General features: G+C 39.6%; 1 protein-coding gene and 1 long non-coding RNA gene across 2 annotated transcripts in view; one reads left to right on the plus strand and one right to left on the minus strand.

Moving 5' to 3' along the window:
- Positions 1–244: 244 nt before the first annotated feature.
- Positions 245–1,669, minus strand: LOC113964516. Its single transcript, XR_003533217.1, has 2 exons — positions 1,429–1,669; positions 245–1,236 (listed from the first exon to the last, which is right to left on the minus strand). It is a non-coding gene; the product is annotated as an uncharacterized LOC113964516 (long non-coding RNA).
- A 505-nt stretch (positions 1,670–2,174) lies between these two features.
- The window catches only part of PDGFC (platelet derived growth factor C), a 122,681-nt gene continuing 108,982 nt past the window's right edge, over positions 2,175–15,873 (plus strand). Inside the window, exon 1 of the mRNA XM_027676862.1 lies at positions 2,175–2,373. Coding sequence (XP_027532663.1) covers positions 2,256–2,373 — 118 coding nt within the window. The 5' untranslated portion in view covers positions 2,175–2,255. The remainder of the gene's footprint in view (positions 2,374–15,873) is intronic.

Here is a 15,873-nt window from a genome sequence, read left to right on the forward strand (position 1 = left end):
AAACAGCCTCTCCTCATAAGACTTGTGCTCAGCTTCTTTACCAGCCCCACTGCCCTTCTTTGGGCATGGTCCAGCACCTCCAGATAAAACACTGGCCTTATGCAGCCTAGATTTATGATTTTTCAATGGACTCCTTATTTTTGATGTACACAGTGTAAGACATTATGTCCATATTTTGCAGAGTGAACTTGCCGTCAGTTGTCCAAAATACAAAGAATACCACAAAATCCTCAGGCAATGAAGGTTAAGCTACAGTGTAATACTTTGTTTATTTGATTTAATAAACCCACTGCTTATAATCATCGGGGTAGGAGACCTGTGAACTAGTACATGTTATTTTTATTTCCATTTAAAAATAACAACAGTGAAACCAAAGAAATAGTAATGCTAACAATAATAAAAGTAACTACATAGTCTCCTTTGTGCAGTACATTTCTTTCTTCATGCTCTGTAAGTGAAGGGTTGCTATTTACGATATGCTCCAAGTCTGCTTTTCAGAAGACAGCCCAACTTGGCTGGACAGCTTTCAGTTGCTACTGGAAATATGTCACTTATTAGGAACAGAGGGGTTGTTTATCACTGTCTCAAGGGTTGCTTTGGCTGAGGCGAAGAAATAGCTCAGTTATATAATGGAAAGAGCTAGGTCAAAGGATAAGAAATTTATGTAGTGTGTGCTTGAGACTCTGGCAGAGCAGACTCAGTTTCTCTCTTGTGTATCTTGCATAGACAGTAAGTGATACCTTGGTTATATAGCTCTTCCCATCCATCCCCAAAACCACCTCAGAGATATGGGGGCTGAAGTCACAATTAAGAAAATCTCCCAAAACTTCTCAGTCAAGAGAAAAAGATTTGTCTTTCCTACTGCTTCTTTCAGCCTCCTGGTATGTAGCTAGTGTTCAGTCCTGGTACTCAGACGCATCGCATAGCCACAGTTCAAACCCTTTGGCAAGCTAGAAATGCCATCTCTAATGGAGATCTATATGGGTGCTGAACATCATCATTCCTTTTAGTCCTCACCAGTGTTAATGGGGGAATACTCCTTCCCATAAACTCGGCTCTGATTTTTGATGAAACAGCAGAAGGCAACCCAATCCTGTCAGCTTTACGGATACCACCTCACTGAGTACTGCATGGAATTTCAGCAAGCAAGGGACAGTTAAAAAGAGTTGAACCTGTGTTTCCATCTGCTTATGTCAATGTTAGAAGTCCAGTTCAGGATAACCAAAACAGCAAGTTCTATACAAGGGGGAAAAAAAAAGAAAAAAAAAAGAAAAGAAAAAACTAAGCATCCAGAGTCTTTTTTAAAACGTCCTCTCCGTGTTTTATTTGCAGTATCAAGGGCATCCTTCAGATGAAATGTTTAACCAAGCATCAAATTTTCAAGCACGAACCCAATTGCCATAATAACAACCCAGTAAACAAACTCACCTCACTTTAATTACCAAACCCAGAAGCTGGCTCCGGACCGCGGTGACCTTGGTTCCTCATCGGGGGAAGGAGGGAGGGCGGATGAAGCCCCCTTCCTGAGGCAGAGGGGGTTAGCAGGAGGCCCCCCCCGGTTCCCTCCCCGCCGGGGGCAGAGGCCGCCCCAGCACCTGTTGCGCCGCCGCTTGGCCACGAGCGAGGGGGCAGCGGCGAGGACCTCCCCCCTCGCCTCCTTCTTCCCACCGACAACTTCCCGGGGCGTAAACGGCCGCGCCAGGTGCCGCCCTCGCCGTGATGGGACGGCGGGCGTGGGAGGGAGGGGGGGAGTGGAGAGACACGGCTCAGGCTGGCAGCGCGGCCGCCGAGCAGCGGGCGGGGAGGGTGGTTGTGTGCGAGCGCGGGCCGCCCGCCCCCGCCGGTGCCGCTGACAGGTGCGCGCTCCTCCGCGGCTGTAGCACCAGCCCCGGCCACTCCGGCCCCCGCCCGCCACGGCACCGGATTGTTTAATCCTTGGGAAGCTGGTCTGGGTCCAGACTTTGCTTTGATCCTCTTTTTTTTTTCCCTCCTTTTTTTTTTTTTTCTTTTAAGAGAGAGAGAGGAAAAAAAAGGCAAAGGAAAACAAAACCTGGAGACACAGAAGAGCGCTCTAGGAAAAAGTTTTGGATGGGATTATGTGGAAAGTACCCTGCAATTCTCCGCTGCCAGAGCAGGCTCAGTGCTGCCTTCTCCCCAGCGGCGCAGCCCGCGCCGGGCGCTGCTGAGAGACGCCCGGGCCTCGGTGCCTCGCCGCCAGTGCCTGCTGTGCCGGAGCCCCTCGCCCCGCCGGCCCAATGCTCCTCCTCGGGCTGTTCCTGCTGACATCTGCCCTGGCCGGCCGGAGGCAGGGGGCCGTCGCCGAGTCCGACCTCAGCAGCAAGTTCGCCTTCTCCGGCGCCAAGGAGCAGAACGGTAAGGAGCCGCAGCACCCGCCGCCGCGCAGCCCGGGACAGGGCGGGGGCGGGCGCCCGGCCGGCGCGGCGCGGAGCTCTCCTCTCCCTCTCCCTCTCCTCTCCCGCCGCCTGCGGGGCAGCCCCTCGCCGCGGAGGGACGCGGCCCCGCGGGGTGGCGGCAGGCAGAGTGGGGCGGCAGGCAGAGTGGGGCGGCAGCCGGGACTCTGCCCGCCGGCTCGGGCAGCGCTGTGGGTAAAAGGGCAGCGGCTCGGCGGGCGGGGGGAGCCCGGCGCCGGCTCGGAGGCTCCCTCCTCTGAGGTATTTGAGGTGCAAAACCGTGTCCCGTTCCCCTCCAACCTCCCCGCCCCGCTAAAAAAATACCCAAACAAATCCAACAACGACCCGCGCACCTTTGTACCCTAAATGCTCTCGGGGAGGGGGGGGTGGGTTTGTGTCTGCGCGTGAATGAGTGGTATTTTGTACGGGCTGGAAACGAGCTAATCCTGCATAGGAAATGAGAATTACTTTCAACTTTCAAGTGTACCTGAAATGTTTAGAAAACTCTCAAATGCAAGTTCCCCTGGGCTGGAGCTGCGCTGAGCTGGAGAAAGACTCCTTTCATACAGCAAGGGCAGCTTCGGGGTGTGTAATTTGCTTAGCCTCTGAACTCCATATGATTTACATTATTCAGATTTTTAAGTGCCTTTCCTCTTGATCTGGTATTATGAAGTCATTTTAAAGAATATTTTACAAACTGTAACGTTATATACTGCATGAAACCACACTTAGAGTAGAATATCTAAAATTAAAGCTGTTAGCATACATGCATGGAAACCCTGGTGTTTAATGTACGGGGCCGGGGGGTGTGTGGGGGGAGATGGTGTTTGAAAAATTTAGTACTTTGCATGTCATCTAGAGCAAGCTTTCTCCATGGGCACAAACCAACACAAAAGGCCAATCTGGGAGCTCTCATAACTCTGAACTGTAATGAAATAAAACAGAAACGCAGATTTGAGGCTAATTCAATTCTCTCAACTTTGAACTTGGGACTCCCCAGATAAAAGTATTCTATGTTGTATCTTGTAATAGAAAGCAAAGTTTCAGAGACCTCTCCAAGTGCTCTGTGAATGGGTAGAATATGCAGTGCACTAACAAATTTAGAAGGGGGAGATTAATACTGCAGTGGCCTGTTAATGTGATGATATATGGCACCTGCAGACTGCCGGAGCTGCTGATCAAAGAGCAGCATGGGGATCAATCTCTAATCAGAGCAACTGTGAAGGGCCAGAGGAAAGTGATCAAAAGACTCAGAGACCCAGCTATTCTGACAGGAAACCAATCAGACTTTGTGCACAGTACAGGAAATTATCTGTTCTGTGTGAGAAATCACTCACTTTCTACCCCTTCCCATCTTACCTGGTGTTTAGAGGCTTTAAGGGCACCAGTTTGTGACAAAATGGGCTTGACAATTTTATAGTAATGTCTTGTGCTGTTATACTGCCTTCTCTTAAATTTGCATGCTGTGCATATGGAGCATATCACCACACAGAGTATTGTCATTGCTTTGCTTTGACTTTGTCAGGAGTGCAAGGAAACCTGCTATGCTGTCAGTCTGCTCTAAAAGGTTTGTTACAGGATAACGCAGCTGGGCCCTGAAGGGCCTGCAGGGTCCAACAATGGGAGCACAACAGTGTAAACGGTAGATCATACAGCATAGAAGCAAAACTTATGTAAATATAATATGTAAATAGGTGTAAGTATGTGTGACAGTACAAACTAGATTTTGTTCACATATATCAGAAACACAGCTGGCTTAGGTCAGGCTTCAACTGGTTTGCAATGCAATTTGGCATGCTCTAAGATAGTCACTACATCTTAGAACAAATGCAAAGCCGGGAGAATTTTTTTTTTTTTTTTAAAAGTGCCCTGAAACTGTATTATGTGGTAATTTATACTTAGAAGTATTGGTTTGCCTTATAGTTGTGCTAATTCTTAATGTAATTTTTGCAATTGAACAAGTTTAGGTATAGCTAAGTACCAACCCCTGACTTTTTTTAACTGATTTTAATTATTTGGGGGATCGGTAACACTGGTCAAACCAGTTCTTACTTGATTTAATTAGAGCGATTTTTACACTCTGCTGCAATCTAAAGATTGTATAGCTTTTAGCTAGAGGCAGGTTAAAACTCCCTGGAGTATGAGAATGAGATATTGCTGTTCACGTGCCAAATAATCTCTGGTCAGGAGAGAGGGAAATTTTTTTTACTTACGCAGTCTACAAATAAAAATTCTGTCCTCAACTTGTAAAACTGCTAAATGGCCAAGAAATTTTGGAGTAGAATGGATTACAGTGTTACTTAGTTGCACACGTGGGTGCTATAGTTATTGCTTCAAGGTGATACTGAAGATGTCTGTGACCAGTTATTAATTCAGTGCCACTACTTGTGGGTAAGCGTGTGCTTAAGAATTAATTTGTTCATAACTGGTATTTACTTATCTATTAGCTAAATTATTATTAACTTCAAAATTACAGTTAACTCAATTTATTTGCTAACGATAGACATAAGGACCTCTCTTGTTTCTGCTGTATAGTGAGTGTTGTATTAGGTGGCAGTTTCCTAGTGTAAATATTTCTTTGTAAATTAAATATTTTTAGAACACAGTGTTTTGCTGTTACCTCCCAGAAATTCGATGTGTTGATGGTTGTAGGGCAAACCTAGCTCTGTTTAAAACCACTTAAAACTACCTCCATGTTTTGATTTACCTCTCCTCTGTTATAGTGATATTTTCTTTAGGAACAGGTTTTATTTGTAACTCTACTTGACAGTAAGGGATTTTATGTGATTTCCTTGAAAAATTCCTATTTATTTTCAATGTTTTTATTTTATTCAACTGAGTAAATATTCATCTGGAGAATCAAAGAAGTTTATGCAAGTTTTCTGGAAGGCAAAGTAGCAGTAAATGATGCATGTAGTGATGGCTCCCATTTATCTGGATGGATTTTATTTCTATAGTTCTTGTCATATCGAAGAGCAGATTATGCTTTGAAAGGTTTTTCATGCTTAGGTGGCTTTATCATTTTTCTTATGGTTGTCTGATGTATTTATTAACAGTTTTCCATATTGAAGTAAAAAGTCAAGAAAAATTGATTGCTCAGTTTCTTTTGAAGAACAAAACTGAATCTCTTGTGTATTGAATTTGATTACCTGGATGGTTTACTTATTTCTTCTTTCTATTACATTTCTTGCTTCATTTTCATCTACTTTTGATGGCTGTTTTTGATGTAGTATCTTCATTTTATTTCTGTAGTTTTAGCAGCATCTGAGGGAGCTGTTGGTAGATTGAGTAATGAGAATGATTTAACCCTGGTGGTCTGAGTGCACCTACTTATGTGATGTTATTAGTTTAATATAGATTTGAGACAACATGAGATGGCAGGAGAATCTAAATTCTATTCTCTTGGCTGTTTAGAAGAAGATGCAATAAATGTTTGAAGGAACTTTGCTAAGCTATCAGCTGTTATGTTTTCTATGAGAAATATGAGGATATCTCTATAGAAAAAAATACTATTGGGTGCCATAAGCAATGATGTGTATAGCTTATGTGGCATGTATGTTTAAAGTGTAGTAATGACTGACTTCAGAAGGCCAAGAACCTGAGATCAGTTAGCAACTCACCAGGGCCAGTGAGAAATACTAACTTTCCTCCAGTTAGTTTCAAGTATGAATGAACAGCAGTAAATAGAGTTGCTGAAGTAAATCTTAGAAAACTAAAGCACTTACTTGATTTCTGTAATCCTGAAGCACCTGCATTAATCCTGCAAGTAATGTACTGGTCATGATTTGTCTTTTCACAGATCTTAATTTCTTTTAAGGTGTTGGGTGGGTTTTTTTGTTTTTGTCTTCTTTTGTTTTGTTTTTTCTTCCCCCAGACAAATGGAAACTGTTAATAATCAATTTCAGTAGCTGACTGCTTCATAATCATGGACATGATTTATGTAGCTCAAAAATCCCCCAAACAGGTGCCCTTGAGACAGAGTTTGAGACTTGCGTATCTCAGGCTATCCTTGGGAAAAGCTGGTGAATGCAGCTGGAACTAAGTGAGTAACTGAAGTGCCAGAGGGAGCTTCTCTCATCCCCTTGACCTGTACGTGGCCTGACACGCTTCTTCAGAACCACCTAAAGGATTCTCTGATTTGTGTGTCTCTAAAGGGAGCTTCCAGCTTATTCAGGGAGGGGACAGCATCACAACAGAGTTTCTGACTAAGTTGCTTTAACTTGGGCCGAACACCTGAAAAAGGTAGAGATGTCCAAGTGATGCAGCACATTGAATCCTTGCAGATGGGAACATCAGTGCTTTTACTTGAATACAGTCATTTGACTGAAAAATTATCTCTTATAAATAAACATAGTTTATGGTGGTGGGTTGCCACTTCTGCTGACTCTTGTTGAATTGCAGAGTGCCAGCACAGCCTGTTGACTACTGCTGGGTAGCAGAAATTTTCTGCATTTTGAGAAGATAAGGAAGTATAAAATATAAACATGTCATCTAAAAGAAAACTTGATAGTGATGCAATTTTTCTCAAGTTTAGTCTATTTCTATTTAGTCCAAGACTGGTTTTGAAATGTTTTAAAGCCCTTTTCCTGGAGAGTGATGAATTATAGCATGTCATCTTTTGACTTCAAGCAAAAGATTGTGGCAAATTAAAGTTGTTCAACACTACAATAAATTGCAGAGGAAGAAAGCTTTTAAAACTGTTTTTTTGCCTTTTTAATTGACTTCGGACACATCGTCTGCCATTCAGCAAAGTGCTGCTTGGGACTTTTTAGTCCTGCAGCTTCTTTGAGTTTCTTCTGTTAGGTAAATGTAGGATTTTAAAAGCACAGGCCATTTGCTACTTGTCCCAAATATGTAGTAATTCCAATCTTCTTGTATGTTTGTTAAATATCTTGAATGGAATTTAATGTGAAATCTTGTTTTTCCATTAACTAGGTCCTACTAGGTTTGCCAATCAGACTTTAAAGTTTCATATCGTGTTGTTTGGGGTTATTTAGTTTGTCTGTCAGTCAGATAGAGTTTTATAATGAAGAAGAAACATGAGGCATACCTTGAGACACTGACAGCTATATAGCCAAAGAGCTTATGTTGAACTTTGTCTTCACATAAAGTCTTTTTAATCTTATAACTTTATCCAAACCCTTTGAGTCTTAATTGTTACATAGTCAACATGTAATACCAAGGTACTGTTTTGCATCATACAGCAGTGGTTGTACATTATAGCAGAGTGGTCTTGGGTTTTTTTTGTTTCTGTTGGGTAGTTGCTGCTTTTGGTTTTTGCTATGTTTGGCAGTTCCTGATTACTAGAAAGAGGATGTGCTGAGCAAGCCCACTTCCCTTAGCTGGAAATGAGCCTCTTCAATTGCTTTATAGATTGTTCTTGGCTTTATCAGAGAGGCATGCCTCTGCTTTTTAGTCACAAAGTGCATACCATGGAGAATACACTTCATGGTGTGTGTTTTAGGAATTGGCCTGTATGTATGTAGTCTTTTAGCAGAGAACAGTGGGACTTCGAAAAAGTTACAGAACAGAAAAGAGACACACAGCACATAGTTATTTTAGTAGCACTTAGGTATCTGTATGAGTGCTTTGTTTCAGAGTCTCTGAGAAATTATTTTTATGTTAAAACTTACGTAGACATGTCATTCCCTTTTAGGAAAAACTTTTGCAGCTTATGTTTGAATGTGAAATGCTTTTATTCAAGTGGGTAAGTGAAAATTCATAATGTGTTATTGTGAAGCTAAAATATGAACTGGTGTTTTCATGAGGTTTTCTTAGATTGTAAGATGTTATTTTAAGGTGGCAATGACTGGAAAATTTGTTCATTGCTCCATCTATAGATATCCCAGCCTTAGGGTTCATCTGTCTTCTGATCTTCTCATCCTGACATCCTTCTACTGAGATTTTAAAAACATATCTCCAGTGTTACAGTTGGCTATTTGTGTTTAATTTCATGATCCTACAGCATATAAGCAGTCTTATATGTGAAGATACCTCATCTTTACAAAGCATGTGTACAACAGCAACTCTATACATTTTCATAACCTAATCAGTTTCCACAGAAGTTGGTTGGCTGGGTGACACAAAGCAGGACTCTGGATGCTCAGGGAGAAATTCTTATATACAGAGAGTATAAGAACTACTAAAAAAAGTCAATGTAAACAAAAGGAGAGAGCCCAGCTAATTCCCTGGTCTCCTACAGGCCTTCTGTGTTAGGGTCAGCAGAGGCTGTCTCTTTTTTTTCTGAGTTTAGTGGTGTATTCCAAATATTCCACCTTTTTGATTATGCCCACAGTTTTGGACTTCAGCATTCACCTTGCATAGGCATGACCGTACATTTGCCTGGGGCTCGTAGGCTGCTTGGCTTCTTGTTGCTGTGGATGCCTCTGAAATCCTGTCAGTGTGTGCCACCCCCAACCCATGTCAATGGGCTTTTATTTATGCTGATCATCAGGTGAGCTGGCTGCAACTGAAATTAAAAGAACTCATCAGCTATTTAGTTAGCTCTTTGAGCCATTGGATTATTACACTGTGTGGCTGTTCGTACTCACACTAGGCTAATTTGAGACTAGGCAGGTTAACTCTGCAGTGAAGGTCTTCACAGTGAAAGTCACTGCTTTTTTCTTTTTTAAAATTTTATTTTCTTACTGCCATTTTCATATGCAGGTGTTTGGAGCTGGGGAAAGTGAATATGAATTAATCTCCATGCAATCCAACAGAATACAGGCAGAAACAGAAATGAAATAAGAGAATGTTCAAAGGTTATTTCCCATGTAGTGGCATCCTTTTATAGTAGTGAGAATGAGAGAGTTGTAAGGGAATAATCAATAACACATTTTTCTCAGTGGCAATGTGCCTTTTTGTGAATTAATACTCATAAATTATTCATTAATCTTGCACTTTATGGTAAATTCTTTCAAGGTATCATTATAAACACAGATGTTTTAAAGAGATTCTTCTAGGGTGAAGGACACCTCTGTTCCTCTACTCCCTGAAAGCCCTAAACACTGAAACTTCTCCTTGAGTTAGTTAAAACTGATTACTAACTGCATTAAAATAGTATGTAGGCATGGCTCAGTTTGGTCACTGTCGCACTGATTTCTTAACATGAAATGGAGGGTACCACTGGTCCTGATTAAAGCAAGGTAAAGGCAGGGAGGCCGAGGTCCTCTGGTCATGCACCTTGCCAGCATTGTGGCTGGAATTAAAAATCTTTGGTTTTAATTTTTTAGTGGTTGGTTTTCTAGATTAATAGAGCTATTGGTTGGGTACCTATCCTATTACATTCCCTATGATACTACAGTTCTGTTAAAGAAAAGTAAGGGAGGTCTTCCTAGCTTTCAGCAAATGCCTGGCATAGCCAGTGATAATTTTCAGTGCTGGATTTAAATTCCCTTATCACCCTTATGTGGCTTTTCTTGAAATGTTAAGTCTGTCTGTCTCAGAAAAAGTAAAGAATGTCTTGGGAAAAGAAAACAATGCTCCTTGTGTATCCTGTACATTTAATTCCTTTCTGCATTGCTACTGCTGTAATATTCTTATTATGAATTGACAATAAATCATGTAAGAAGGTGGGGGGCAGGAGGTTAGATGCTGCAGTTAATTAAGGAATTGGCCCTGTAATCTGATAAATGGGCTTCAAACTAGGTTCAGGCAGTAAAGGGTAAATGAGTGGTGCCCTTTTTGTAGTTTTGATATTCTACATCTTTAAACCATTACTCAGTTTGGCACATATCAGCAAAGTTGTAAGGTTCTGTGAACAAAAATCTTGTGTGTAAAATACCAGGCAGTGTCATGTTTAAAGAGTAGCTTACCCTGGAAAAATGGTTTTGGAGATGTTCTTAGCACACCTTCCCTGTCAATCCATAGCTCTCAGTTTCTCTATGCCTCTTTTTAAAGCATTATTTGTTTAAAAGCATATGAAGTGACTTTCCTGCAAAAGATACTGATTTGTGAATTAGTGCATAATATTGCTTGTTTCAGTCATTATATTTAGTTGTAGTCTTTTCAAAACATTCAGTTGTCCAGTCTTTATTAAACTATTATCTGGGGGCTTCACTGAATGACCTATTACATGATAGCAGATAGAATATCCATGTTTGATTATTATTTTTTTACTTTTTCTCCCTCAGTGTACTTCTCTGTGTAACCATCTGACTGCCTTCACCCTGGTTCCAAACAATTGGAGCTGTGAGAGGGGCTCCATGTTCCTCCTTGGATTGACAGGAAACCAGCACTCATTTTATGCAATAGTTAAACATTAAAAAAGACATATGGCCCAGGAAATTCTTTTGCTATATGTGAAGGTATGGCATTTCCAAACTCAGTGTTGTTCTGACTATTTCACCGGTAGTGGAGAGTTATATGAGGCCAATTCCATCTGCAGAGAGTCTGTTTCACTTGCTTGTGGTTCTGGGGCTCATTCAAATGCTCTAAAACAAAATAAAAGGAATGGATGTAATAACTTCTTTATGGAAAAGTCATAAAAAGCTACAGGGCCATGTAAACAAATTGGGTCATTTACAAGATGATGGATATTCAGTCCAAATTCAAAGGTGTGGATTAGGTTTTACAGTCATCTTGACTGAATTTTGCCCTCAACAAGATTTTCTTTTTCTGCCATGAATGCCTTTGACACTGCAGATGGCAAATTCTCAGAAACTGTTTTCAAACATTTCAGAGCATTCAGAATAAAGCCAAGAAACAGGAGAACAATTCAGTAGTATGATTTGATATTTCTCTAAGTGAATCAGAGGCCTCTCTGGATCCACATGGTTACATTGTGAAGCCGTAGTGGAACTTTGTAGCATTCCCAGGGAAAATAAACTAAAAGTGTTTCCCTTCTGGATTCAAACATGCCTGAACTAATTAGCAACAAAAGCAACCGTTTTGGCTCTCTGCTCTATTAGTATAAATAGTTTTGCGCAGAACAGCAGCAACTGTGCTCCAAGTTAAACTGTGCTAGCCACAGAAACTTATGTCAGATCTAACTGAACACTGAACATTCTGATGTATGAACTCACAAGGCCCTCGTGACTCACTTAATCATTTGTCAGAAAGTAGTGAAAAAGTGGAGTGGAAAATAAGATAACTAAGCCTTCCGCATGTTGAGATGCATTCTGCAGGTAATTTATTTGCTTTGATGTAAATGTAACCTTATGCATGGATAATTTTCTCACGTTTGGGGAAGGGACATGGATGTTAACTGCTGTGGAATGCTTTCCTTCTCATGAGATGTGGCTGCTCAGCTCTGCTATTACCAATGCAACTTCAGCTACTTTTCATAACTCTTCATACACTAAAATCTGCAGATCATTTCAGAGCGAAAATAATGTATCTTTTAGATACTTGATAATGTACCTGTGAAAATAATAATTGTTACCTGGGAAGTGTATATATGTGATTATATAGCATTTGAAGAAGTCCTTCAGAAAATGATTCAAATGAATGTTGCATTATACAGTGTCAAGTGTAAAAGGTTTGCATCTATATTATTGGAAATCTGTGTTTTAAACATACAGTCTATCTTAATATCTCAAGGCTTCCATGTCTTACTACTTAGTCTGTTGTTACACAGGGATGTTCATACCTACCAACATTTCTGTTGCTTGTGAAATTATAGTGGACCTGAAAGTAAGGTAAAACCTTTTAAATGACAGCTAGCAACTAATGGCTCCAAAATAAACATTATTTCTATAAAAGGAGATGAAACTTGTATATGAACTTGCCTACTGTTTTAAAATATGGCTAAGGATTCTTGATGGCCTTTCCTTCTCTTCTTTGTGTCATTCAAAAATCCCAGGCCCCAGGTGCACTGAATATCTACAGGCAGACTAGAGTTAGAAACTTGAAATACTCTAAAAATTTCCTCTAAGGACTCACTGTATCTCATAGTACTTGCTGTTATCAAAGTTACAAAGTACTTATCTGTAGTGCTAATGCAGCCTTGTAGGTATTCTTTCTGAAATGGAGATTGAATTCATGACAGTCGACTCTTTCAGCAATGTTTACCTATCTTCCTAAGATCCTTTATATAGATTGGCATAAAGTGTTGAGAACAGCCCTTTTTTTTTTTTTTTGGTTTCTTCATGCGGAATCTTGATTTTATACCTGTTATATCTGCAAGAAGTAGCATGTGTTTGGGAAAGTGGATGTTCTAGGCTGAGTCCAAACAGGATTCACATAGAGTTTTTGAGCTTGTTAATTTTCATCTCAAGAGAAATCATTGAGACTGTCTTTGGTTTTACCTAACACCTCAAGAATACCACATCTTGGTAAAGTGAATGTGCCGGTAAAGAGAGCTCTGTTATTGAAATATCTACCTTATTTGCAAAATTATCATATTGCTTGTGGGGTAAAAGATGGTTTTGTATAACTGTCAAGTAGAAAGATAAACATGTTTCTAAAGCGTGTGCTTACCTTATCAGCAAGAATCTTACAAAACTGATTGGCCTCATTAGTCAAGATGCCTTTGGAGGTACTGTGTAGTGATAATATTTGATGAATAGTTGTGAAATGTTTTCATATTGTTACTGCTTTTAACATAGTTACATTACCAAAATTTGAGTACAGTTAGTCCCTTACATTAGGGAAAGAATACGATGATATACCTGTAGTATATTTGACACTGACCAATGGTTTTACAGGATCTTTAGCTTCTCTTTGAGATTATTTGAGGATCTATGATGTTATCATTAAAAATACTGTTTCTGGGTGGGATCAATGCCCTTGCATAAAGCTGATTTCTCTTTCTCGTTATGGGGGAAAAAACCCAAACAAAAAAACCCCCTAAATCTTGTTGATGGCTCTGATTCATCTGAAAAAGTTTATTATTTCATCATAGAAGGGAGGCTTAGTTTTCTTAGGGACAATTTTAACAGCCCAACATTTATTTCTAGCAAATAGTTGCTCAGTAGATGGTCATTAATTATTCAAATTATGTGCACTGGTGTGTGGTTTATTCTGACATTTTTATGTACGTGGATGCTTAATGTCTGTTTGTTCTTGTTCTGTTTCTTGAGGTTTGTTCTTAGGTGAGATTGACTTGTTCTGATTTTTTTCACTTTTAGGAAGTATTTGGTAAACTTTATGTTCAGTGTTTGCATTTCAGATGAGAATGTAGTTTGTTAGAAAGCGAAAATCTCTTGTTTAAAATTGGCTTGGGCCAACAATGGTGAATATTGGAGTAAAAATAATTTTGACTGAATTAAAAGTGGGTTATCAGTATGTTGAACAGGTCATAAAGCATTCAATAAATAATGTATATTTTAAATAGCAGTCTTGTATATATGAAGATCATCTACTGCTAGGTAACTCGACAATATTTGTATTTCACTTTCATTTTCTTAAGTTTGGGAAGAATGAAATCTTCCCTGCTCTTCTACATGTCAGCTGTTCTTAAATTCATTTAATTTCAGGCAATAGGGGCTGTTGTACATGTGGATCATAGTCCACATCCAAGCTTCACGCTGGGCTATGTGCTCCACAGAGGTATAATGTCTCAAGTGTGTGGCTGCAGCTGGTTTTGGGATATGCATGTGCACCCAGATGTTGCTACTGAATAGATTAGCTATTGACTTCTAAATCCTGATACCCCAGCTGTTCTTCAGGATCTTCAAAACCAACTCTGAAATATATAGGGGTTTAAAGTATAATTGTGCTCACAAGTAGCTGTTTTTCCAGTTACATTCCCTCCTTTCCATCATCATTTTGCTCAATATTCATTATTTGAAGCTTAAAGTGTACTGTAAAAGACATTTTGTAAAATACTTAATATTTTTGGTAACAAATTGCATATAGTTAGCTTCTGTCCCTGATTTAGTTAAATCCTTAATGTAAAAGCAGTTCTAAACTTGCTACTTTCTGTAATGTATGCTATTCTACCTACTAGCAATTTATTGTGTTTACTATTTTTAAGTATGAATACATCCTTATAAATAGTGTGTTACTAACTGACTAGCTCTAATCCCCCAACTTCCCCACTGACAGTACTTCGGATAGGTGTAAAAGATGCAAGAACATATTGAGGAGTTCACCGAGATACACAAAATGTCTTGACCTTGTATGAGGAATTCCACTGAAGTTGAGAATCGATTTGATCTAGTTATAGGGGAAAAAATTACATGATGCACATTTACAAGATGAAGCTATTGTCCTTAATTCGAAGCCTGGGAAAAGGAAACATCTAGATGACTTCTTTTTCAGATTTTTGATTATGTCCGTTAAATGTGAAATTAAGTTGAGCAATTGTATTTATGTTTGCTATGGTGGGTGTGCCTGTCTAGCTGTAAAAATCATTTACTGCATCGGAATTGCCTCTTATCTGAAAAAAAACACAGCTAATAATGGTTGAAGTGCAATGAAGTTTATTGATGTAAAATAATATTTGAAAGATAAAACTGATCATGCTTTCATATTTTGAGCTTTATTTTCTTTTATAGTTCTCTTTTAGTCAGTAAGCTAAGGAATCCAAGGTGTATGGCCAAACAGCAGGATTTCCACCGCATTTACCATAAAATATTGATGGAAAGATATGAAAATCTGTGCTGTTAATAAGACTTTAAAAATATTTTGATAAGAATTGTAACAAAAAAACACACTCCTCCCTTTATGCTAAGGGATAAATGCTCTTTTTGCAGTTTGCAGGATGATTGAACAATGCTGAATATATTAAAACATAAGGAAGTGGTATATGTTGAGAGGTAAAGACAGAAATGTGAAAACTAAGTCTATGTTGAAAACCATCAATTGGAAAAAACAAGAGTCTGTGACAGTGCTGAGTAGAAACTGGTTTTCTGTGTATCTTCTTCCTTTTTGTAGTAGAAGGATGAATAAAAGGGCTCCAGCACAGTAACATCTTTGATGATTACCAAATGGGATTAATTATTTCTTTCATACTGTTGTGCATAAGGAACTTGTTTTTTACTATTAGATGGATATCACCTGATTTTTTTTTTTTTTTTTGCCATGTGAAGCTATTTAAAAGGGGAGTTTGGAAGATTTTTCACTGTAACAGTCAGGACATGAAGCTGGAAACAGCAAAGACAGCAATCAAATTTTCATAAACACTGCAATATAGTGGCTTGGTTTGTCCTCAGTCCTCAGCATTACTGAGACCTCTCTTGGAAGTGCTCTTCCTCAAAATATAGAGTGTGTATGCTGGTGGTGGTGGCTTGAAAAGGTAGATCTTTATTGTCATTCAGCTAAACTGGTAAGCAAGCTTCTACTGCTTCATTTACTGTGTCCTGAGGCTTGCTTGTTTCAAAGCAATATTAGTAAGTCATTGGTTTTGTATTTATGTTTTTAGCCCATAGTGATCAAAGTGAGTGGGGGTTTAATTTTTTAGAGAAAAACATAAATATTGTGGCATTTTTGTTCTCACTTCACATTAATTAGAGCTCATACATAGGGAGTGAAAAGAAACCAGTAAGTGCGGTTTGAAGAGACAACTTTGTGCCAATAA

Source organism: Neopelma chrysocephalum, unplaced genomic scaffold, assembly GCF_003984885.1.
Source record: "Neopelma chrysocephalum unplaced genomic scaffold, ASM398488v2 Primary Assembly neopelma1_42b, whole genome shotgun sequence".
Lineage (NCBI taxonomy): Eukaryota > Metazoa > Chordata > Aves > Passeriformes > Pipridae > Neopelma > Neopelma chrysocephalum.